The following is a 24,411-nucleotide window of genomic DNA, read 5'->3' on the forward strand; positions in this document are numbered from 1 at the left end:
GAAGGAAAAAGTAGTGTATCCTCTAGTCAGACTCAGAAGGGTTGCAAGTTGAAAAAGAAAACCTGTAAAGGAAAAAGGAAACCACTTTTTTTTTTGGAGTGATTAGTAGTTAAGTAGTAGACATAATACAATAAATGTTATTCCTGTTGATTCTAAAAATCTTCCCCCTTTGGAAGGTTTAGATTTCAGCTATTCTCCTGGAAGATAGAGAGACTGAGTAGTCACCTGTAATACAAGAGAAGATTCTCTGCCTCAGCTTTTCCCACCCTGGACAAGCTGTGGTGAACACCTTTAGAAATTAGACTTAGAGAGCACCTGACTAACCAACAGAGTGCTGCCGCACTGATATCAGTAGAATGTCCACCGTTATTAACCAAGCTTGCAATGCTCTGAGCACCCACCTCAACACTGGAGGATCCAAATGCTAGCCTGGTCCTCCGTACAAACGGGGCAGTGTGGCTCCTATGGTCTTGAAGACATGACATTTCTCTCCCCATAGGTGATATCCGCAATGACCTGTACCTAACCTTGGAGAAGGGGGATTTCGAGAGAGGGGGAAAGAGTGTACAAAAGAATATTGAAGTGACCATGTATGTGCTTTACGCAGATGGAGAAATACTGAAGGTAAGACTTGCCAGTCAGTTGGGAAAGGAGGCTAATCCTGTAATAATTTTAATGAGTCTATGGACTTTATTCAGAGACCCATTCATCAAGCAGACTGCACTCACATCACCACATATGCATTCTTCTCTGCCTTTTCTTCAAGGAAACCCTGCAGTATGCTTTGATAATGACTTCCAGTGTCACACAGCCTTTTTAGAAATTCTTCCCAGTCTGACCTCAATCCTTCCTGCTCCAATTTAGACCTATTCCCTCTAGTTGTGTCCTACATGTTACTTTTTCTGCCATTCTGTCTAGCATCAAGCTACCTACTTTTGGCAACTGTTATTAGGTCCCACTCTTTTTGTTCCTTAAGCTAATGAAAGCTAAAAAAAAGTTTCTCTTTGGTCAAGAGTAGGACTTAGGCACTCACTTGCTGGTACCAAGTTATGTGACAAGGAACAGCAGACTCAGGCTGTAAAAGATTATTTCCAGCCAATGCCAGTACAAGGATGCAAGTGTATCTTCTGTCACTCTTCATTCAAAGTGAAGACCTGGAGTGCTGTTTTTCCATTGTCAGTGTGTCAGATTTCCCTCAGTCATGTCATGGTGAAGTCCCTGGCAAGTAACAAGGCATCATTTGCACAGCACTTGACAGAAGGCAAATCACTCTTTTATAGACCTCGCTCCTATATGTTGACAATAGCCTTGTGAGGTAGGCAGAGCAGGAGTGGTCATCCACATTTTACAGAAGTAAATAGGTAAAATTAGTCAAAATCATCCCCCAAAGCTAGAAATAAATGGAGGATATTGTTTAATTGGTGGTAGAAGCACTGATTTTTGTTTCATTTTTAAAAGCCCATCTCGAAGACTAAGGCATGTCCATTGTTGGCATGGATAATGCCAAGGTCAGCAGAGCTGTCAGCTGCTCAGACCACCCTTGTGCAGATAGGGAGCTGCTCCTGATTGTATTGCCTGCAACTTCCTGTCTTCCAGGAAGATGGGACTACATCTTCATGGCAATATCTGAAAACAGGAGGTCAAATTAAATCTGGTCTGCCTTGTCTATATCCAAAAACAGTCAGCCAAGGGCAACCTAAAATGCCAGTGCAACATTGGGGTAAGGAAGATTAGAAAACAAGCTCTCTCCACTTTATAAATTAATTCATTTTCTGATCAGGTAAAGTGCCATATACAGTTGACTTCTCCTGTGGAGTTCATTGTTTCCTTTCTTAATGAGGATGAAGAACCTATCTTAGTGGTTCACATACACTGTTCAGCTGCCCTCCAGTTTATTGAGCAGCGTGTGTGGTTACTTTTGCCCCACGGAAAAGAAGGAGCATTGTTGACTGCTGATTCCTTATGCCATCTACACAGTTGTTTCCAAAAGTATTGAGTTTAACTCAAATGAATTTTCTCATCTTGTAGATTTGGCCTGGTGGGAAAATAAGACTTGCGCAAAGGAGAAAGTGTCCTAGTGACAGAGAAATCCAGGGGCTTCCTCCAGCAAGATCACACTTTATTTTGCTTCTCTCTTCCAGGATTGTATAAGCTTGGGTTCAGGAGAGCCAAACAGGAGTTCCTACCACTCCTTTGTCCTCTACCACAGTAATAGTCCTCGCTGGGGAGAAATTATCAAATTGCCCATCCCCATTGACCGCTTCCGGGGCTCCCACCTGCGCTTCGAGTTCAGACATTGTTCCAGTGAGTGAGACTTCTCTCCACATTCCTTGGAAGATATGAATGTTCTATTGTCTCAGAGTTCTTTCCTCAGAAAGAGAATTAAGAGGGTTCTTATTGTTGGGGCAATAAAATGAGTTCTGAATAAATGGGTACTCAGAGATGGGGTGTCAACAGAGGCTGTTCTGTGTACATTGGCTCAAAACCAAAAAAGGTCTGGTACTCATCCTTCTTTGTGTCTGGTCCAGACACTGGATAATTACCAGTGTTATCCTCCTTTGGATGTCTCCTGTGTACATATTAAACTGTTCCTTAAAGAGCCTCTGATTTATCAAGACTAGCAATCTAGTTTCTATTTGGGTCTAGATAGCCTGTGTACCTTGGGATGTAAGTGGAAATTCAGTCTAATACATTTCTCATCATTCCTGCAGTCAGGTATGTACCTAATTAATGAAAGTAAGGGACAAAGAAGTAAAGAATGTAGGTGATAAGCACAAGGGGAATTTCTGTTAAAACGCAAAGTGAAGGGCAAAAACAACTAACGCTTAGCTCTGGTTGCAGCAAAGGACAAAGGGGAAAAGAAACTCTTTGGCTTTGCATTCTCACCCCTGATGCGGGATGATGGCACCACTCTCTCAGATGACATCCATGAGCTCTATGTGTACAAGGTATGGAGCCTGTCTGTCTCTCACCTCAACCTTCACACTCCTGAAGCCACTCTCACACATGGTTCTGAGTTAGGTGGCTTTCAGTGGGCAGGCCAAAGGATCCAGGGTAGTGCGCTGGTGGATGACAGCAGGACAGCTGTGGGCAGGCTTTTGTCATGTAACTACAGTGACCTTCCTCCCACAAGTAATGCCAGCAGGCCCTTTGTCCCTCACCTCCCACTCCACAAGTAATGGAAGTCTATTACCAACTACTCTGTGCCATTAGCTAGTACATTCAGAGACCTGCCATTTGAGATTATGGTTTTGTCAGCTATCACAGCATGGCTGCCACCCAAAGTTGCCTGCACAGCAGATGGAGGCCACCTGCCCCACCATGTTCTCTCTAAAAGGCATGTGAGCCATATGGGGAGTTTCTGAACAGAAAGCACTCTTCTAAGAGGACCTGAGGCCCAAGATCTAGCCTCAGGAAGATGAGAGCAAACATCAACATCGAAAAATCTGTGACCTGAGTTTTCTACATGTCATGGTTCAGGAAACATTCTGTGTTCTCTACTTTTGCCTGCAGTGCGATGAGAATAGCACATTTAACAACCATGCTCTGTACCTGGGCTTGCCCTGCTGCAAAGAGGACTACAATGGCTGCCCTAACATCCCCTCCAGCCTCATCTTCCAGCGCAGCACCAAAGAGTCTTTCTTCATTTCCACACAGCTCTCCTCCACCAAACTCACCCAGAATGGTAGGTGGTGGTACCTGCAGGGTGCTGCGCTCCCTGTCCTCAGTGACTGGTTCCATGTTGCTGATACATGCTAAGGGAAACAGAAGTCAATTGCTTTTTCATGCTACAGTGAGGGCATTCTTTTCATCTGAAGTCGAAGGAACCACTTGGTAATAGCAACCTGTAAGAATTCCCATGGTTTTATTAGCTCCAGAATGCACCTCCAGATTTCACAGATGTGTCTTTGGCCTTGATGTCACCACTAAAGAGTCTGTTGTAATGTTGGCAGCTACTTCTCTTCCCCCAGATTCCACCTGTCCTTGGCAGGGAAAGTCTGGGCTTTGCTTGTCCTTGGCATAGCCAGTGTTCACTACTTTTGGGCTTGCTTTGTAGTGGACCTCCTTGCTCTGCTGAAATGGAAGGCTTTTCCAGACCGGATCATGGACATACTAGGGCGGCTGCGGCATGTCAGTGGAGAAGAAATTGTTAAGGTATGCCTTCCTATAATTCATAGATGCTACCTAAGTAAGAATCTGGGCAGAAGGTCTTACTTCACCTTGATTTCTACCAGTATACCTCTAAGACCATTTCTCAAAATATAATTAGTGAGTAGGACTAGAGTTATTTTTCTTTTTATTTTTTTTCAGTTAGCTTCTTTTTTAAAAGTAAGTATGACATCAGGTTTATTACCTTTTAGAAACTAAGTTATAAACCCTATTTTCTGGCTTTTTTTTCTTCCTAGAAAGTAAAATGATAATTAGAAACATACCCAGTGCTTTGTGCTGCCTCCTCTTCCTTCCTTAGGTCTCTTTTTCATTTTCCTTATCTGTAACCCTTTTACCACGAACCTGGCCTGAAGTCTTTCTGGCCGTACTCACTTGATTATCTAGAAGAACTCTAAATACTCTCCATTAACTTGTAGCTGCTGCTTTTGCCCAGTCTCTCACTTACAGTCCGTACCAGAGACCTTTTCCTACTCCCTGCCTCAACTGCTTTCTCTAGATACCTTTGTGACTTTTCCCATCTATGGCCCCGTCCGGCTGACAGCAATACTACAAGTCCCCTGTTGTCTTCTGTAAGGCTTCTCTGCTTTGCACAGAGTGTTTGCCCACCTGGCACCTCCTGATGGTGAAAGTGCTGCAGGTGGATTCTGCACAATGGACTGAAGTCTGCTGAGGAAAGTGGAGGTGCTTTTGATGATGAGCAAGAGCAGTGGAATGTAGAATAGACACTAAGTGTCAAGAAGACAACTTGTCATCAGTGAGCATTGCTCTGTCATTATAATTATCAAATCAATTAGCACAGATACCCTATCTGTACTTTAATTTTATAGCTCCATTGACTCAGTAACACACAACATGCTGTCTCCAAATGAGAAACAATTTTAAAGTCTGTATACATCTGTATATTTTTATGAAGTTTTGTCTGAATTTTGTTTAAATCAATTAGAGTATCATAAATTTTAAAAAGAACTCTTAACCAGGCTAATACTAGTTTTTGAAACTTAAGATCAGTTTATTCTCAGGGCATATTTTTCTTCTAAATATATCCAATATTGCACTGTATATTAACTAAAATATAAAAATAAACATATTTAAAATATCAATTAGCAGACAAGGTATTAAGAGAAGTGTATGATTTTTTTTGAGAGAGAGCAAGTGAGCATGAGTGGGAGTGGGGGTAGGGGCAAGGGAAGAGAAAGAATCTTAAGCAGGCTCCACGCCCAGCATGGAGCGCAACACAGGGCTCAATCTCATGACCCTGAGATCAGCACTTAAGTAGAATAAAGAGTCAGACACTTAACCTAGTGAGCCACCCAGGCACCCCAAAGTCTGATCTTTTTGAGGCTGAGTAGTGTTGTATTTCCAGTAAGAGACTATCTTATCAGCATATCTGCTTTTAGCATCAATAATTGATCTCAAACTACCAGAAGAGAGTGTGAAAAGAATGTGCCAGCATTTTTAAATATTATTTTTTACTTTTTATTAGACTATTTCAAATATACACAAAAGTAAAATGGTATAAAGAACCCTACATGTATCTATCACCTAGCACCAGCAGTCATCACCCTATGGCCGATCCTGCCCATCAACGCTGCCATCCAAACCTTCCACCTTAGACTTGTTTTAAAGTAAGTTGTAACTTGGCAGTGAGAAAGAATGAAATCATGCCATTTGCAGCAATATGTGAATAAAACTGGAAGGTATTACGCTGAGTGGAATAAGTCAGTCAGAAAAGGACAGATATCATATGTTTTCACTTATATGTGGATCTTGAGAAACTTAACAGAAGACCATGGGGGAAGGGAAGGAGAGAAAAATAGTTACAAACAGAGAGGGAGGGAGGCAAGCCACAAGAGTCTCTTAAATACAGAGAACAAACTGAGGGTGGATGGGGGGGAGGGGAGAGAGGAATATGGGTGATGGGCATTGAGGAGGGCACCTGTTGGGATGAGCACTGGGTGTTGTATGTAAGTGATGAACCATGGGAATCTACCCCAAAAACCAAGAGCACACTTTACACACTGTATGTTAGCCAATTTGACAATAAATTATATTAAATTTAATAATAAAGAATAAACAAATAAGATAAAATAAACATTGTATCATTCAATTGCCTTTTGACCAACAGAATGTTAGACTTTATTTTGGAAGAAGACTGTCAGTATCCTTGAGTATTATTCTCTCCCTTGGATTTTGTATCTTAGAAAGAAAAAGGCATATGTTAAAAACAAAAAACAAAAACAAAATGGTACTTCTTTTACCCTCATTGACAGACCTCAGCAACAGCTTTCTCCCTTCTCCCAGAATACTGATTTCTAGACCAAAACATGGTTTCTATAGTTAAGACCTAGCCTGCCACACCCTCATTCAAATGTCCTTTAAAGAGTTAGGCCACAATAAAGAGTGAGGGGCTACTAAACTCTTTAGGGTCCCAGGAGAGTGAACTCTTTTTCTCAAAATGAATTTGGCATCAGAATCACTTAGATTGACTTTATTTCAAAATTACAATTCTACATGGATGTCCTGTTTTTTTAAGTGACCGTTCTTTCCATAGAAATTTTGCACTTACCCAAGAGGAAGAGCCTCTCCAAGTATCTCTCAGGGCCCTTAGCTAGGTGGAGGTGGGATCCTAGATTAGTTTAGTTTAAGTGGTGATTTGAGATCTTAGGAGATCTTTGAGTTTGTTTATTGGGAGATGAGTTCATTGGTGTATGGAAGTTTGACCATGTGTTCAAGGTCCTAAGATCTGAGCCATCTGGTTTTTATGTTGCAGTTTCTGCAGGACATCTTAGATACACTCTTTGTGATTTTGGATGATAATACAGAGAAATATGGCCTGTTGGTGTTTCAGTCTTTGGTAAGTCTCACCCCTCCCGACTTTTCATTTTTATTTATTATTTCTGTCATATGTTTTTAAAAACACAAGGGAGGCAGTTTATTAGAGTGAGTCAGTATAACATCTATGCAGATGTTTCCAATAGAAAAGTGGCTGAGGAGTGTCACCCAAGGAAGACCAACCAACCTACCGACCGGGCAGGTCCCTACAGCATCAAATTTGAAGAATTCAGCATGGCCAGGTCTGGGCCTCAGTAGTTTTGATACCTCAGTCTCATCACTGTTGCAGAGTTGCCTAGCCCCTGAAATAGAGACCTACACCAATAAAAGGCTTGGAGACTGGTATAGGAAACCAGATGACCTGTTTTTTCACCTACAAAAATAGGGTATAATGGCCAGGAAGAGAAGAGTCTCATCTGTGATGGTCTGAGCATCACACTCTCTCCCTTTGGGCAGTTGTTTGGGAACCCAAGTCTCTGTAGGTTGCTTAGTGAGAATGGACAGTGATTTGAATGTTCAGTGCATTTTGCTTAATATATCCTGTCCTATAGGAGTGCTGTATATTCAAGAACCATATACTGTAAGTCTACCTGATAGATGAGGAGCAGAAGCGAGAGTTAAAATGGCACTTGCATAGATTGCCCCTCTGGCTTTTCTTCCTTGCTTTCCTGGCCAGCCAGCCCCATTTCGGAAGGGCACAGCCTTTCATAGGTTGATCTGGCTCAGAGGACAATCTTTTTTTTTTGTCTCTTTTCCAAATTTTTTGAGACACCTTAGAATTTATGCCACCTTACACAGGTATCGCTTTGCCTTTTCCTAGTCTGTATTGTGTCATCCAGCATTATTATGAAGAGAGAGGCTCAGAGTAACACTAGCACAAACGGATGAGTCCCAAGTCCAGACTGGGTGGCCGGGGGCTGTGGGAATAGAGCAGACAAGACAGAAATACAGGCACAGAATAGAAATCTTACATTCTCTGCCCATGGAAAACACTAGAGAAAATACTGACGGTTTGTCATTTCTTGAAGAAGCAAGAGTTCTGTTTCCTGCTGGGGATAAGTCCAGGGTCTCCAGTGAACTGTAGTACCCTACATCTCCTTCAGGTATTCATCATCAACTTGCTCAGAGACATCAAGTATTTCCACTTCCGGCCTGTAATGGACACATACATCCAGAAGCACTTTGCTGGAGCCCTGGCGTACAAGTAAGTTCCATTTAGCATCATCATTAGGATTTGTGTTTGAATAGAAGGACAGGCTTAAAAAAAGTTCCATGACAACCACCATTCATTCAGCTGACATTTTTTTAACTTCATTTTTTTCTAATTCTGATAAAATACACATAATGTAAAATAATACCATTTAACTAAAAAAAAATTTTTAATGTTTATTTATTTTTGAGAGACATAGAGAGACAGATTGGGAGTGAAGGAGGGGCAGAGAGAAAGGAGACACAGAATCAGAAGCAGGCTCCAGGCTTTGAGCTGTCAACACAGCCTGATGCAGGGCTCAAACCCATGGACCCTGCACAAGATCATCACCTAAGCCGAAGTCAGACAATTAACCAACTGAGCCACCCGGCGCGCCCCCCCCCCCCCATTTTAACTATTTTTAAGTGTACAGCTCAGTGGCATTAAGTATGTCCACATTGTTGTACAACCATCACCACCATCTATCTCAAGAACTATTTTCATCTTGCAAAACTGAAATTCTGTACCCCTTAAATAATAACTCCCCATCACCTCCACCGTCCCTTAGCAACCTCCATTGTTATACTTTCTCTTTTAATTTGCTTATTCTAGGAACTTCATGTAAATTGAGTCATACAATATTTATCTTTTTGTGTCTGGTTTATTTCACTTACCACGTCTTCAAGTTCCATCTATGTTGTAGCATATGTCAAAATTGCCTTCCTTTTAAAGGCTGAATAATGTTACATTGTATGTATGTACCACATTATGTTTATCCACTCATCCATCAATGAATACTTGGGTTGGTCTCACTTTTTAGTTATTGTGAATAATGATGCTATGAACATGGGTATACAAATATCTCTTTGAGACTTTGATTTCATTTCTCTTGGGTATATACCCAGAAGTGGGATTGACCACTATACTGTTTTCCACAGCAGTGGCTGCAGCATTTTACATTCCTGCCAGCAGTGTTCAAGGGTTCCAATTTCTCCACATCCTCAAGCAAAGACTTTTTATTTTTTGTTGTGTTTGGAGAGGGATTTTTTTTTTAGAGTCATCATGCTAACTGGTGTGAAGTGGTATCTCACTGTGGTTTCGATTTGCATTTTCCTAATGATTAATGATGCAGAGCATCTCTTCATGTATTTATTGACCATTTGTATATCTTCGTTGGAGAAAAATTTATTCAAGTCCTTTGCCCATTTTAAAAAAATGTTTATTTATTTATTTACTTATTTATTTATTTTGAGGGGGATGCACAGAAAGGGAGGGAAAGAGAGAGAATCCAAGCAGGCTCCACGCCCAGGGCAGAGCCCAATGCAGGGCTCAATCTCATGACTGCAAGATCATGACCTAAACCAATTTGAAGAGTCAGAAACTCAACCAACTGAGCCACCCAGGCACCCCTCCTTTGCCCATTTTTTAATCAGGTTGTTTGGTTTTTTAAGTGTTGTTTTTCCAGTTCTATGTTGAGTGGAAGTAGAAAAAGAAGGCATCCTTATTCCTGATCTTAGAGGAACAACTTTCTTTCACTGTTGAGTAGGATATTGGTTGTGGTCTTTCAGCTGACATTTTAAACCATAGTTTACTACACAATTGTCATTCTTTTCCTTCCAAGAACTGGCGGCAAAGCTACTAAAAGTAAGTCTTGCTTTTTCATTGAGAAACATGAGTAGCTAAAAATGGCACCAACAAATAAATGTCAAAGAAATAAAAAACTATTGATAAAATATATAATATAAATAGTTAACATGGAAAACAGAAATTATCTAAAACCATTAAGGCAATTTAAAATTGCCTCATTTTCTTCTATAGAATTAGCACAATTTTTGAAAATATATATAAAACCAACGGGTGACGAGGCTGTGGAGTCACTGGAACTCTGACACTTTGATATCACTCTGTAGAGCGGGCACTTGCTGTAGAGCGAGCAAGGAGAGGCACATAGGACCGTATACCTTTATCCAGAATCTGCTACTTACTAGTTATTGTTGTATGTTCTGGAGACATAGAAATTTTAGACAAAACAAAATTACAGGTGAAGTCTAGGACTCTGGGAAAACTTTCTTATCAAAGAAAAAATGTGTGTCAGGGAAAGAGAGGAAGAATGATTATAATTGCTAATTAAAATGTGGCAACTCTACAGACGAGGCATGTTGTATGGTCTCAGATGATCTGAAGATTTCACATTTGTAACGGACCCATCACTCAATTCTGCCTCATAAGCAGTATGTTTATTTTTCCTGTGTGGCAAATTCAGGGCTGCAAAAATTTCAAGCTGCATTGCTTTTGAGTTAAAGTGGGGTTTCTGGAACTGTTCTCTTTCCCAGGGAGCTCATTCGCTGTTTGAAGTGGTACATGGACTGCTCAGCAGAACTGATTCGACAGGACCACATTCAGGAAGCCATGAGGGTAATGTACTGAGCTCACTGTACATAAAGGGCCCACCCCTGCTGTTGTTTGTCAGTAATTTCAATGGTTTAGTGTGCAGAACAAGTGTTGACATCCCAGTACACTGGCCTGCTTTCAGGAATGCCTTGGACCACATAATTCCCCATTGTCCACCTTAATTTTGCCCCAGAAGACCTTTATTCCTAACAGTGTTATCTTAAAGCAGGAAGGAGGGATGATGTACATGCAACTCCTGGCCATCCTTCCTGACTGGTTTTGCCAGCAGCATCCATCTCTGCTTCCACTGGCCAAAGCATCATATCTCCTTCTAAACCAATGTTGGTGGCAACATTAATTAGACTTAAGATCTTCCAACTTTTCCTGTCTTCAGTGGTTACTAAACATTGTTTTTTAGAACTGTTTTAAGTAAAAAGAGCTGATTGGATGCACTGTATATGGATACATTAAGAAGATAATCTTAAAACCTTGACCTTTGGAAGAAACCGGAGTCCCCCATGGCAGCACTCCTGCATGGACAGGTTCCGAGATAAGGCAGCCTTTTGCATTTCTGGGCAGCTCCAGTTTTCAGGGGACCATCGTCATTGTGAGTTAACTTCACTTTCTGGTAACTTCTTTTCATGGTACTTCTACTGTGGAGACCCACTGAGAGAATGTTGATTTCTCTTTTGCTCAACAGTTCTCAAGATAGCTTTTTAAAGAAAGTTGCCATATCCCTTGGGAACTCACAGCAAGTTCATGCTTTCTCCCTTTCTGCCCCGACATTTTCTTGTTCTTGAGTTATTTTTTTTTTAGTTGCTTTTTAACCACGTCTTTCCCACCCTTTCCAGTTAGTAATAAAAGAAGAGTGGCAACAAAGTAGTTCTGCTTTTTCTCTGTCCTCTTTTAATTTCACATCATTTGCTCTGAGTACCATTGGGCCTGTGATTTTGTTGTTCTTGTCCACATGCTAACAGGTGAGACAGGTGCTTCCCTAAACATTACTGGACTGAAGAAGCAAAATAAAATCATAGGTCTGTGTTTCCCCTGCCTCTTCTCCATATGTTCTGTAAAAATCTAAGGCCATAAGTATTATTTCTGTCCTTCTTCATATAATACATGTCTACAAAGCAGTCAGCATCTGTTGTGGATGCCAAGATGCAAAGAAGAATAAGACAGACCTCTTCCTTGCCTTGAAGAACACATCCCCATTGAAGCATGCTCAAACACAGGTGTAGAGCAGAGTTCTGAGTGTGATGTGGGGACAGAGCCTGCATTCTGTTCTTCTTTAAACCCAGTAGCTGGCAGCTGCCTCAGACAATATTTGAGGGGATAAAAGTTGAGTGAAATGCAAAAGATTCTATGGGAGTCCCTAAATCAATTGCTCAGGATACTGAGAAAGCATCACAGAAGAAGTTGTTTTCTCCTAACAATCAGTCATTCAGTCATTCCGTCAAGTCAGTGTTACTTGATACCTGCCATGTGTCAGACACCGTAGTAGACGCTGGAGATTCAGCAGGGGCCCAAGCAAAAAAGGCTGTGCTTTCATAGCACTTCCATCCAAGTGGAGGAAAGACAGACAATAAATATACAAATTAAGTGGGGAAAAAAACGTGATAAGTAAGAACTATGAAGGAAATTTACTTCAGATCAAAATTTTAGGGAAAGTTTGTCTGAGGGGGTGACCTCTGGGCTGAAATCAATGTGAAGAGCTGGGGGATGAGCATTCCAGACCGGAAACAGCATGTTTAAAAGCCTGGGTGGGAAACAACTTGAGTTTTCAAGCAACCGAAAAGTAGCTGATGTGACCAAAGCAGGGAATCAATTTCAAACATTAAATTGGATGTGTGAAGTGATAGAAAGGAAGAAGTGCTGGTTCCAAAGAATCTGGCTAGATCAGCTGAGTTGATATCAGGGTTACTTAGGGAGATGCAGAATTCTGGGAGAAGATCAGGTTTGGGTGGAAAGAAAGAAGATATCCATTTGGGGGAGCACTTTTCTGAGGTACTTTCATACTTATTCTTACCACTGCAAACCTGTTTGAATGGCCTCTCATACTAATGCATCCAGTACTAAGGTTTTATCAGGTCATTTCCCCTTCTTCTTCAAGTTTTAGTTGACAAGTCCTCCTGACCAAACCAGTAAATCTCTAATCAGTCCTGTTTTCATCCTTCACAGGATGCGTATGGTCCTGGTCTAGCACCTCTCAGTCTGGTATGATAAAATGTGGGCCAGGAAACCTCTTCTTACTCTTGATTCAATACATCCTGCCACTCATTCGCATCTCTTCCTTTCACTTTCAAAGTCGTGGCCTTTCTAAGAAAGTTTGACCACTAAGGAATATGAAAATAAAGAGTCTTTTGTTTTCTTACTTGGTTATTTTGTTTGTCCCTTGTGAATGACCTGTAGGAGGTATCTTTGACAGGTTTGAGTTTGGTATTTGGCAAGATATTCTAAAAAGACAGCACACTTTTCGCTGGTGAGCTATCTCAGGTCCCCCAGGGAACCATGAAGAGAAAAGAGCAGGCACAATGGATCTTCTTGGTGCTTGAAAGGTTGTAATAACTTTTAGGATCTCTTTTTCTTTCAGGCTTATTAACTTAAGTAGAAATGCAAAGAGTGGCTGCTTCACCCACCATTAAGTGTTTCATTGTCTCCATGAAGTGTTGGGAGCACCCTTGAACTGTGAACAAACTCCATAGGCTCCACCACTCACCTCCTTCCTCACTGGCCCACCCTCTTCTCTTTCCCCAGTTGCATTAGTCAGAGGCAACCGGCCATCACCTGGTCCTTCCCACGCTGGTACTGACCATAAAAATCAAGAGGAGTGGGCAAGGGAAGTCAGGTGGTGATGGATGACTGGAAGGGACTTATTTTTTATCCCTCATGCAGGTTTTCGCAGGGCCATCTTGGACGTTGTTTTATATTTTAAAATTTAATGAAGATACTAAGCTCTCAGGCCCAGGAAATGCAAGCAATTTTTCTGTCTGGTTCTGCCCTTCACTATGAAACTAGTGGATGTTTCAAGCCATTCAATACACTTCTTGTGTTAGCTGTTTCAAACTGGAAAAAGAAAACAGGTCATGAGGTACACATTTTCCCTTTTAAAATTAGAGTATGTAGCACACATCTCCCTGGTTCTTTTCAGACCAGGCATTAAAAGTCTGGAATGGAGGCTGTAGCATTTATGCTGCTGAGGCCATACACTTTAATTTTTTCTAATGCAATCTTCTGGTACAAAGCTTGGAAGACATATTTTTCCAACCTAGCCATTCTACAATGCCTACTGAATTCTATATGGGCTGCAAAACAAAACAAAATGAGGTTTTGTTTTACCAAACCTTTTGATAGATACATAGGTCATGAAAGGTAGCTTGAGAATTGTTTTCTATTTTATATTTCAAGTAACTGAGCTCCATTTGTTTCATCCTTGGATAGGTTTCTCTCCCAATGTCTCTGCCTTCCCAGTGTCTGGGAAATCTGTGGCATTTCTTTGATTAGAAAGCATAGTCTTAGATCTTCAATCTGTTCTCTTAAAAGATAATTACTGTGCTCATAAGCATGGGCCAAGCTGTAAGGACTCCTCAGAATTAGATACTGCTCCCAAAATAAGTTATGGGAGTTTCATCTTCTGCATTGTTCAAAAATTGTCTGTGGGAAGGTGTCTGGGTTTGGAAGAGGATAGAGAGTGGGTGTGTCAGGTTCACCTGGGGCTGTGCAACCTGGGGCAAGTTTTCTCCAGACTTAATGTCCAGTGAGAAGGCTGGCACCATGTCAGACCCCAGCTATATCTCAAAGGTGCAGAAGGCTCCTTAAGGACTTTTCCTTCTTGGAATAAATTTAAGAGAGGTTACATCATTGCTTTTGAAGCCTCTTATTTCCAGACCTGAAAAAAATACAAAGAAACTTCATTTTCTTTGGATCCTATATGGTCTTGAATTCAGCTGTTGTGGTTCCTCAGTCTGCGGTTCCTCAATTCCAGAACCACAAAAACAGTTGTAAATTAATTTGATGATTCCTCAGTAAGAAGACAGCTGCTGCTCAGTGACCAGTTGGACTTTGGAGATAAAATTTAAAAAAAAAAAGTGCTTGTCTCCACAGTTGAAATTGTTCATCATCTGATTTTGGTATAGAATTTGCTGTTACTTTACCCTTTATTCCCTGCTGTGTTAGCTCTTGGCCATCTTTAACACCTCTCCATCCCTTTTACTTAGGCCTTGGAGTACCTTTTCAAGTTCATCGTGCAGTCCAGGATCCTGTACTCCCGAGCCACCTGTGGGATGGAAGAGGAGCAATTCCGGTCCAGCATCCAAGAACTTTTCCAGTCCATCCGGTTTGTGCTCAGTCTGGACAGCAGAAACTCAGAAACACTCCTTTTCACTCAGGTCTGTAAGCTGCAGGGAAATTTTGCTGCTGGATCCTTGTCTGTCTTAATGGCTGGTTTCTTTGTCCTCTGGCTTCTAGAGTTGAAGAAGCCCTGCCAGGCTCCTATGTGTTGGGTAAAGGGTGACTTGAAGGAAATACCTAATAGAACAAAATGCTATTTTTACTTCAAAGTCAGCTATGTCCCAGCTACCAAATATAAGATAGCCCAGTGGCTTTAGGGTGGGGAAGAAGCACAACTTTATTCTCAGAAGGCTCTTTAATTTTTTTTTTTAATTTTTTTAACTTTGAGAGAGAGCAAGCACAACCAGGGGAGGAGCATGGAGGAGAGACAGAATCCCAAGCAGGCTCCATGCTACCAGCACACAGCCCGATGTGGGCCTCCAGCTCAGAACATTGAGATCATGACCTGAGCTGAGATCAAGAGTCAGACGCTCAACCAGCTGAGCTACCCAGGCACCCCTCAGAAGCCCTCTTTAAACCAAATATATTTAGTTACATACTTTTTGTCATTTATGAACATCTTATTTAAAGGGGATATTTATAACATAATGGAGAATTTTATTTCCTAGTCACTGTTAATTTTTTTTTAACTTTTTAAATAAACTTTAGTACTTATCCGTTCCAGAAGTTAAGAGTGAAATAGGCAGAAATAACTAGAAAACTTTGCTTAAGAATTAAGATTAGGGGCACTTGGGTGGCTCAGTCAGTGAAGCGTCCGACTTCGGTTCAGGTCATGATCTCACAGACTGTGGGTTGGAGCCCCACATCGGGCTCTGCACTGACAGCTCAGAACCTGGAGCCTGTTTTGGATTCTGTGTCTCCCTCTCTCTCTCTGCCCCTCCCCTGCTCACACTCTGTCTTTCTCTCTCTCTCAAAAATAAACTTTAAATTTTTTTTAAAGAATTAAGATAAAATTCTATTAGAAATATCAGTGTGGGAAGGAAATTTGCTTCCTTATATTAGAAATGCCCAGTTAGCACTGTTGGTGGGAATGCAAATTGGTGCAGCCACTCTGGAAAGCAGTGTGGAGGTTCCTCAGAAAATTAAAAATAGACCTACCCTATGACCCAGCAATAGCACTGCTAGGAATTTATCCAAGGGATACAGGAGTACTGATGCATAGGGGCACTTGTACCCCAATGTTTATAGCAGCACTCTCAACAATAGCCAAATTATGGAAAGAGCCTAAATGTCCATCAACTGATGAATGGATAAAGAAATTGTGGTTTATATACACAATGGAATACTATGTGGCAATGAGAAAGAATGAAATATGGCCTTTTGTAGCAACGTGGATGGCACTGGAGAGTGTGATGCTAAGTGCAATAAGCCATACAGAGAAAGACAGATACCATATGGTTTCACTCTTATGTGGATCCTGAGAAACGTAACAGAAACCCATGGGGGAGGGGAAGGAAAAAAAAAAAAAGAGGTTAGAGTGGAAGAGAGCCAAAGCATAAGAGACTGTTAAAAACTGAGAACAAACTGAGGGTTGATGGGGGGTGGGAGGGAGGGGAGGGTGGGTGATGGGTATTGAGGAGGGCACCTTTTGGGATGAGCACTGGGTGTTGTATGGAAACCAATTTGACAGTAAATTTCATATATTAAAAAATAAATAAATAAATAAATAAATAAATAAATAAATAAATAAAAAGAAATGCCCAGTTAGTTAATCTGTTACCTTTTCCAAGTAGCTTCATCCTAGAAAGGATCCAAGATAGTGTTTATTACCCCAGTCACAAGGGGGTTATTTTCTTATACAAATAAATTCAGAATTTTATCTAATAGATTCCATTTCTTTGATTTTTTTGAAGCCAATTATTATTCAAAACCTATCAGCAAAGATCAGACAGCCTCTCTCACATCCATTCATTCAGTTGCTGCCAGGACTGTCATGAGTGCAAATATATGTTTAAATATCTCCTTTAAGATTAGAGTAGTCTGGGGGGGCGCCTGGGTGGCTCAGTTGGTTAAGCATCCAACTCTTGATTTTGGCTCAGGTCATGATCCTACAGTTCATGAGATCGAGTCCTGAGTTGGGCTCTGTGCTGACAGTGCAGAGCCTGCTTGGGATTCTCTTTCTCCCTCTCTCGACCTCTCCCCTGCTCTCACACTGTCTCTCTCTGGTTCATTCTCTGTCTCTCTCTCTCTCTCTCTCTCGAAATAAATGAACATTTAAAAAAAAAGATTAGAATAGTCTGCTTTTTTGTTTTCCACTTGACCCTATGTTGCCCCAATGCCAATTGCCTTTAAGCCCCTTGGACCAGAGAACAGGTGAGCAACTGTGAATGAAACTCTTTAAGTGAGGATTCTTCAAGGTCTCCAGGTGCCTCTGTAAGAAAGGCTCATTTGATGGTCTGTCCCCCAGAGTACTCCAAGCAACTCCTCTTCCTCCTTGTGTCTCTCCTCTAGCTCATTGGTTCCTGCCAACAAGGGCCCAGGACACCTACTCTTCCTTTCAGCATACAGAGATATGGGGAGCTCAGAGGTAGCTAGCAGAGCAGGGCAGATATGCTTTCTGAGAACTTGGCAATGCCTTGTACTGCATGGCATACTCCTATCTCATCAGGATAGTTCAGATTTAGTCTCAGCTTAGACCCATGTCAGGATCAGACCTGCTTCTTTGGTGCCAGGCTCATGTTTCATAAGTTTCAGAATTCTCAGCAAGTCTGTGGTTCAGTCAGATTATGTCTTTGCTTCTGACCACTAGGAGATGTTAGGGTGCAAGGATCCTTCTGTTCTGGTGCATAAGTATGGGAAAGCTCACCATTTAAGAGAGCATTTACTATTTGCCTTTGATTATTAAGGACCTGCTTTTCCCCCTTTGTCTTTTGTATCTAACTGCTTATGACAGCATGTTTTTGTGCTTGTTCTAATCATTGCAAAAAAATCTCTGATATCCCAGGAATTTTTAATCTATAGATAGAATTCATGTAAGTTCTATTCTTGGGCCTGGCCTGAGCAGAATTCATGTAAGTTCAATTCTTGGGCCTGGCCTTAGCATAGACTGTAGAATGACAGACATGTTTCCCCATGGCATATATTTTTACTCACTCTAGGCCTGCTTGATAAAGCAGTCAAGGAAAACAGCCTCCCATTCACTACCTGCCGCGCAGAAAAAGTACACTCTCATCTTCTCATCTCAAAGTGACATTTCATTACCCTTTGTGAATTCTAGGTTAATAATGTAAGAGTATTGAGAAGTGGAAAAGCTTTCTTCATGTTGCTTCCATGTAGACAAGAGAGAATGAGGACCAGTATTTATTGAAAGCCAATGATGTGCCAAGCACTCTAACTGGAAACTAACTTAATGCATCTAATTTTTTTCATGCCAATACCAGGAGATAAGTGATATTATCATCTTTATTTTATAGATAAGAAAACTGATATTAGGCAAATAACTCACCCAAGGTGATGCGACAGATAAGTAGTAAAGTTGAGATTTGAACTCATGTCTGTCTAATTCCAAAAGCCATTCTCTTTCTCCTATACTACTCTGCCTGTAAAAGGCTCTTGAACTATTATCAGGTATTCATAAAGAGTCTACCTCATGGGTCTACCAGAGCCAAGATCCATGAAGAGAAGTCTCCGAACACACAGACTCCTGCCCATGCCCAAGGCCATCTAGGTTGCTGAACTCTATGCCAACATAATCATCAGTTGTCAAGAATTCATAGCTGACTAAATCCATACAGTCTCCATCCTTTTGGATTTACACTTGAGACTGCCAAGCATCACAGATGAAGGGCATCATTTATAAAGTCTTCAGATTTCATGGTTTCAGATAAATGTGTCCATCCTGGGGGAAATGGTCCAGCTCACAGAGCTGGATTGCTGGCTACAGGGCTGTGAACGGAGTTCAGCTCATGCTGCTTGGTGGTGCCCAGCTCTCTCTGCTATAGTTTCTTTGAGAGGTTCCTGGCTTGAATTTGAGACCAAAATTAGAAAGTCAAGTGTTTGATCATAGAGACAGACAAAAAATTTAAATCCATTTTGTAAACAAAATAGCTATGGCTGTTAAACCGTATTGAGCTGATTTCTTTTTATATTCCCTTCTCTTGCCAGCAAATATGCTGGCAAGTTATGAAAGTTTCAAGTGGCCTGGGCCCCAGCAAATTTTGTTTTGGTTTCCTTTGTACTCTTCCCTGTTTTATGCCCCAAGGGTGCTGTAGGGATGTGTGGAGTCAAAGGCCAGGGAGGAGCTCATGTGAGACAGGGGTGCTACAATGCCATTTCAACCTCTTGTATTATTATTGTCTGAGCATGTGAGAAAGACAGACAACGAACTCTGTGCTAACTGCAGCTTCACTTGCTTCTGCAGGCTGCACTCCTCAATTCTTTCCCAACCATCTTTGATGAGCTGCTGCAAATGTTCACCGTGCAGGAGGTGGCAGAGTTTGTAAGAGGGACTCTGGGGAGCATGCCCAGCACTGTGCACATTGGGCAGTCAATGGATGTGGTGAAGCTGCAGTCCATCGCCAGGACCGTGGATAGCCGCCTGTTTTCTTTCTCAGGTAAATCAAGTTGGGATGAGAATCAGACTCACCTTTCCTCCTTTCCAGGGTGTTGTCAAGTGGTAATCAAAGGATCAGTTTTATCAACCATCATGCAAGAAGCCTGTGGCCCTAAAAATTCAGAGTTTTGGGTAAACTCCATTAGATACTACAGCCAAGATCTAGGCCTACTGTCTCACTCATGATTTATCCCTAGGGACCCACACCCTGGGGCATGCCCATGAGGTGGCTTGTGGAGCAACTTCTAGGCCTACAGGCCTAGCCAGCTTCCCCCACACCCAGCAAGATGGAAAGGAGGGGGAACAAGAGAGAAGGGGATCCCAATGGGGATAAGGATAAGTCAAGGAAATAAGAGAGATCTTGAAAGGGGGCCCTGAGGACCGACTGTGTTTTCTTTGTTCCTTATCTCACCAGTCACATAGATTCCCTTCCTGTCTTTGAAAGACAGAGAGATGGACAGTGAGCCTTCCATACTCCCCAAGAGGTCAAGACAGACTAACAAATGATCAACAGCCCAGATTGCCTTTCAGAAAGAACCTGCACATTCACACCTGAAACCACATTCAAGAGATCATCCTGGCAGTGGTACCAAATATTCAGTGGCCAAATGTTATGATCAATATGAAACTGATCCTTTAAATGGAATGTTACAATCAGAATAAATTTCTAGGGCACAGGAATAAATCTGAAATTCGAGAAAAACAATTATTATTAGAATTTTTATAACTATAATTTTTGGTAATAAAAATTTTTAAGTTGGACTTTTAAAGTATATGAACAGTAATTTCTCAACCAAGTGCTACACATAATTGCAATACTAAATAAATGTTCCCTTTAACTTAACTCTGCCAGTGTAAGGTATTATTCATGGCAAAGCTGCCACCAGGAGAGTCATCTTTTTCTCTACCAGTAGCTATTTATGGTAAACACTTCTCTCTTCCTCAGTTCCTAGATTAAAGATTTTATCACTAGTTTGGACACATTAGCACTGAGGCCACTGCACACATTCAAGCTTTGTGCACTGCTTAAAGATGCTTTCTGAATATGTGGGAAGGGGGACATCAGACTGCCCTCACTGACATCCTTTATTTCTAATATTATCGCATGCACTTGCTGCTTCCCATAATCACTTAAGGAAAATTGTTCTTTGGGCAGCCTTGGTGGCTCCGTCAGCTGAGCGTCCAACTTCGGTTCAGGTCATGATCTCACACAGCTCATGAGTTCGAGCCCCATGTCGGGCTCTGTGCTGACAGCTCAGAGTCTGGAGCCTGCTTCAGATTCTGTGTCTCCCTCTCTCTCTCTGCCCCTCACCCACTCGTGCCATGTCACTGTCTCTCAAAAACAAATAAACATTAAAAAAAAATTTTTTAAAGAAATAAAAATTGTTCTTAAACTTTATGTGGCAGTGACACATGTAGTTGGATTTTGAGATGACAAGCCACCCCCAAATTCTCATTTGCATCTCAATTTCACAGAATGCTTCAGTTGCAACATGTTCCTTGAAGCAGCACCTTAAGGTGGTGTCTCTTAAGCAACACTTATATTCTCAGAGCACATCAGTTTGGTCTTTTCAGCTGGTTCCAGTAATAAACTATTTTCTCAGCAGATAGTTATTGGTTGATATAAATCCTGCTATGTTCGTATAATTTTGGACTGCAAAATGTATTATGAACTTCTCTTTTGTCTACACATCCTTTTAAACATAGAATAGCTATCATTCCATTTTATATTCTAACTATTTGACAAGACAACCCCCAAATCTCTTGTATGTCATGTAGTTTGTCTTTGGCTAAAAAACAGATTTTCTTTCTGAATTTTATCTGAAACATGTAACTGTGGTCAAATGTGAACAATAAATCCAAAATGCCCTGGTGTGTTTGTATTACTGACAATCTGACTAAATCCTGCCGGCCAGGTATGAAGGTACCTGTAGAATCACACAGTCACTGACCACATAGGAATGCAGAGCATCACAAACATGTTCACACTTGTATTTCACTTTGTCTTCTCACCACACCTGTGAAGTAAATCCAATTAGCACCTCATTGTACACATAGGAAAAATCAAGCCCATTGGAGGAATCAACCTGCCTAAGGTCTTAGGATGAATTAATAAAAGATCTTGAACTAGGATTCAGCCTTCGTGACAGGGTTCTTTTTTTTTTAAGTTTATTTATTTATTTTGAGAGAGAAAGAGAGTGTGTGAGTATGTGTGTGTGCGCGTGCACATGCACACACTAGTTGGGGAGGGGCAGAGAGAGAGGGAGAGAGAGAATCCCAAGTGGGCTCCTGGCTGTCAGCGTAGAGCCTGATATTGGGCTTGATCTCTTGAACTGTGAGATCATGACCTGAGCCGAAACCAAGGGCCAGACACTTAACCAACTGAGCCACCCAGATGCCCCTGTCAGGGTCCTAAATATAGTTGTCTCCTGATAGTGTTGTTCAGTTAACAGGGAGGGGAAAACTTAGGATTGGCAGTAAGGGTTAGCTAATTATCAAAGGCTTATGAGAAGACAAAATCCTGCTACTATTCCATTCATTGCTGTGGGCATGCCAAGCTTGTCCACTAAGCCTAAGGGGAAAAGGAGGTAGGCCTAATGGCTGCCACAAAGTAAATGCTCATGGGGGGAAGGAGGGAGTGCCAGGCCAACTAGTCAGAGCATCATAAAGAGTGACCATTTATAATGCATAGCAGGTCTGCAGGTTCAATCAGTGTAGTTCATAGAACTAGGTATGTCAATTGAATGGAATTTTCAGTGTAAGCTATGCTTTTAATTTGGGATCTAGTCGTTAAAGAGATTTCATTTGGGAGCAATTTCCTAACATTCATCCTGCACAAAATACCATAGATACTGAGGCTTGAAATGAGAAAGAAGGAAAGAGAAATGGAAGGATAATGCTGTGGGATGTTTTATAATGTCCAGGAGGTGGGCTTTTTGGCCCTCATAAGGGAAGGGAGTGGCCTCCATCTTGGCACTGGTTTCAACCCCATTTGCTTTGAGACCAGTTAAGTCTCGCAGTGTCACTGGCTCCCAGAAGTAGCTAGTTCTTCTCTAAAGGGCTTCTTCACCTTTGTGTTTTCTCTCTCAGAATCCCGCCGCATCCTGCTTCCTGTGGTTCTCCATCACATTCACCTTCACCTGAGGCAGCAGAAGGAGCTGCTGATCTGCTCAGGGATTCTTGGCAGCATCTTCTCCATCGTCAAGACGAGCTCTCTGGTAGCGGCCCCGTGACCACTCCATCTCCCCTCAGCTCTGCCCCAGTCTTGTATTACTTTAACCAGAGGCAGACCAACAAAGATCACTTTGTACACTTCTCAGTCAGAGAAGCTTTCATCAGTGGCAGGAAGGTGCTCAAGTGAGCAGAGGCCTGTGTATGCTGAGCAGGCTTCTCAACACAACACAGTTTTGCTATTTGAAAAAGTTGCATTTCTGAAATGTAGTTCTCTTTAACACCAGAAAGCCGAATCCTGTGCCATGTTCTGTTATTATCAAAAGGTATTAATCCTATGTTCCTGAGAGTGTTCTGAGGATACTAAGGCACAAGCACAGGGAGGCAAGCCCAGGCTGAGAGGCAGCTTGCTCATTCAGACTTTTCTGTCAGCTTCCTGGCAGCTTGATTCCACCCATATGACATTCCATACCATGCCAGATGAGGTCAGGACATAGGAGAGATAATTGTTGCCCACAAGAGTTCTGAGCCTCATGGGATGATAGAGTTGGACTTTAAAGATGAGGTTTCAACTGGTACTGCTTTTGCCTATTTTCTTTCCTCTTTACTTTTTCTTTTAAAAAGAGGTCTATGGTGGGAGGGGAAGGAAGGAAGGAAAGACATGTATCAGGCATGAATAAAGGTAGGAATTTATTTTAATGATATTTATTTTATGTATTTATGGTAATAGGAAAAATGGTTATTTCTTAGAGAAAATTTGTAAACTATAGGAAAGTATAAAGAAAGAAATTAAGAACAAGAATGAGTTTTTTATTACAACATCTTAAGAGGAGATGAGGTTTCTGGAGAATAAAATTACAACTGCATTTAAAATGAAGGCCAGTATTCTAGATGAGTCTTTTTTTTTTTTTTGTCAGTTATATCCATATCCAAAATCTTGTCCCATTTTGTGTCTGTCTTTTCATTTTTGCTGCTATTTCTTTTGATAAACAGAATAATTAATTCTAATGCAACAGAATGTATGTCCTTTCATTTATGGTTACTGCTTTCTGTGTATTTTCCTAGAATAAAGTTACATAGATACTCCTCTATAAAAAATAAATAAAATAAAATGAAGGCCAGTAGACAGGTGATAAGAGTGCAAGGTTAGGCTATCCATGTGGAACAGGAGAGGTCCTGAAAAAAAAAGAGTGTGGTTGGTTTGAGTGAGATACAGGGCCTCAATAGGGTGCTTTGGTGTCCAGACTTAAAGTACCATCTGGTGACAGGGCCCTGCTTGGCAGAGTGCCTATGGTGCTTGTAGTGGCCCTATTGTTTGCTCTTGGCTCCAGGCAAGGCTTGGCAGCTCTCCTTCCCACCAGGCCTCAGAGAGGCAACACCAAGCACATAAGGTCTATTAGCAGCCCAAGGCCAGACTTGAGGAAGTGGGAGACTTATTGCTAAATAAAGGAGAGAAACTGAAGGGAAAATAAAGGGAAGGAAAGGAATGGAGGAGGAATGGAAACAGGTAAAAACCTGAAAGAGATGGTCTGGTTGTATCTGTGGTACTAGAGTCAGGTGCAATTAGTTGCTTACAACTAGTCAGAGAGACATCACAGGTGAGAGTGTTAGCGATCAGTATAGCAGATGATAAAAATGACTTTAGCACCAAGAGTTGCTCCAATTCTTCATGTGGAATGGGTCACAGTATAATTATATTAAATGAATGGATTGAGGTGGAATTTAAGCTCCATGAGCATAAAGATACTATCTTCCTTGT

At 41.4% G+C, this 24,411-nt stretch overlaps 1 protein-coding gene across 1 annotated transcript in view; it reads left to right on the forward strand.

Moving 5' to 3' along the window:
* DOCK3 (dedicator of cytokinesis 3) overlaps positions 1-24,411 on the forward strand; it is a 560,028-nt gene that overhangs the window by 461,113 nt on the left and 74,504 nt on the right. The window contains exons 15-25 of the mRNA XM_049640567.1: positions 500-624; positions 2,142-2,304; positions 2,842-2,948; positions 3,514-3,685; positions 4,058-4,155; positions 6,941-7,024; positions 8,106-8,206; positions 10,525-10,606; positions 14,797-14,967; positions 19,290-19,482; positions 22,572-22,699. Of these exons, the coding sequence (XP_049496524.1) occupies positions 500-624; positions 2,142-2,304; positions 2,842-2,948; positions 3,514-3,685; positions 4,058-4,155; positions 6,941-7,024; positions 8,106-8,206; positions 10,525-10,606; positions 14,797-14,967; positions 19,290-19,482; positions 22,572-22,699 (1,424 nt within the window). The remainder of the gene's footprint in view (positions 1-499; positions 625-2,141; positions 2,305-2,841; positions 2,949-3,513; positions 3,686-4,057; positions 4,156-6,940; positions 7,025-8,105; positions 8,207-10,524; positions 10,607-14,796; positions 14,968-19,289; positions 19,483-22,571; positions 22,700-24,411) is intronic.

This window comes from Panthera uncia, chromosome A2, assembly GCF_023721935.1.
Source record: "Panthera uncia isolate 11264 chromosome A2, Puncia_PCG_1.0, whole genome shotgun sequence".
NCBI classification, from domain to species: domain Eukaryota; kingdom Metazoa; phylum Chordata; class Mammalia; order Carnivora; family Felidae; genus Panthera; species Panthera uncia.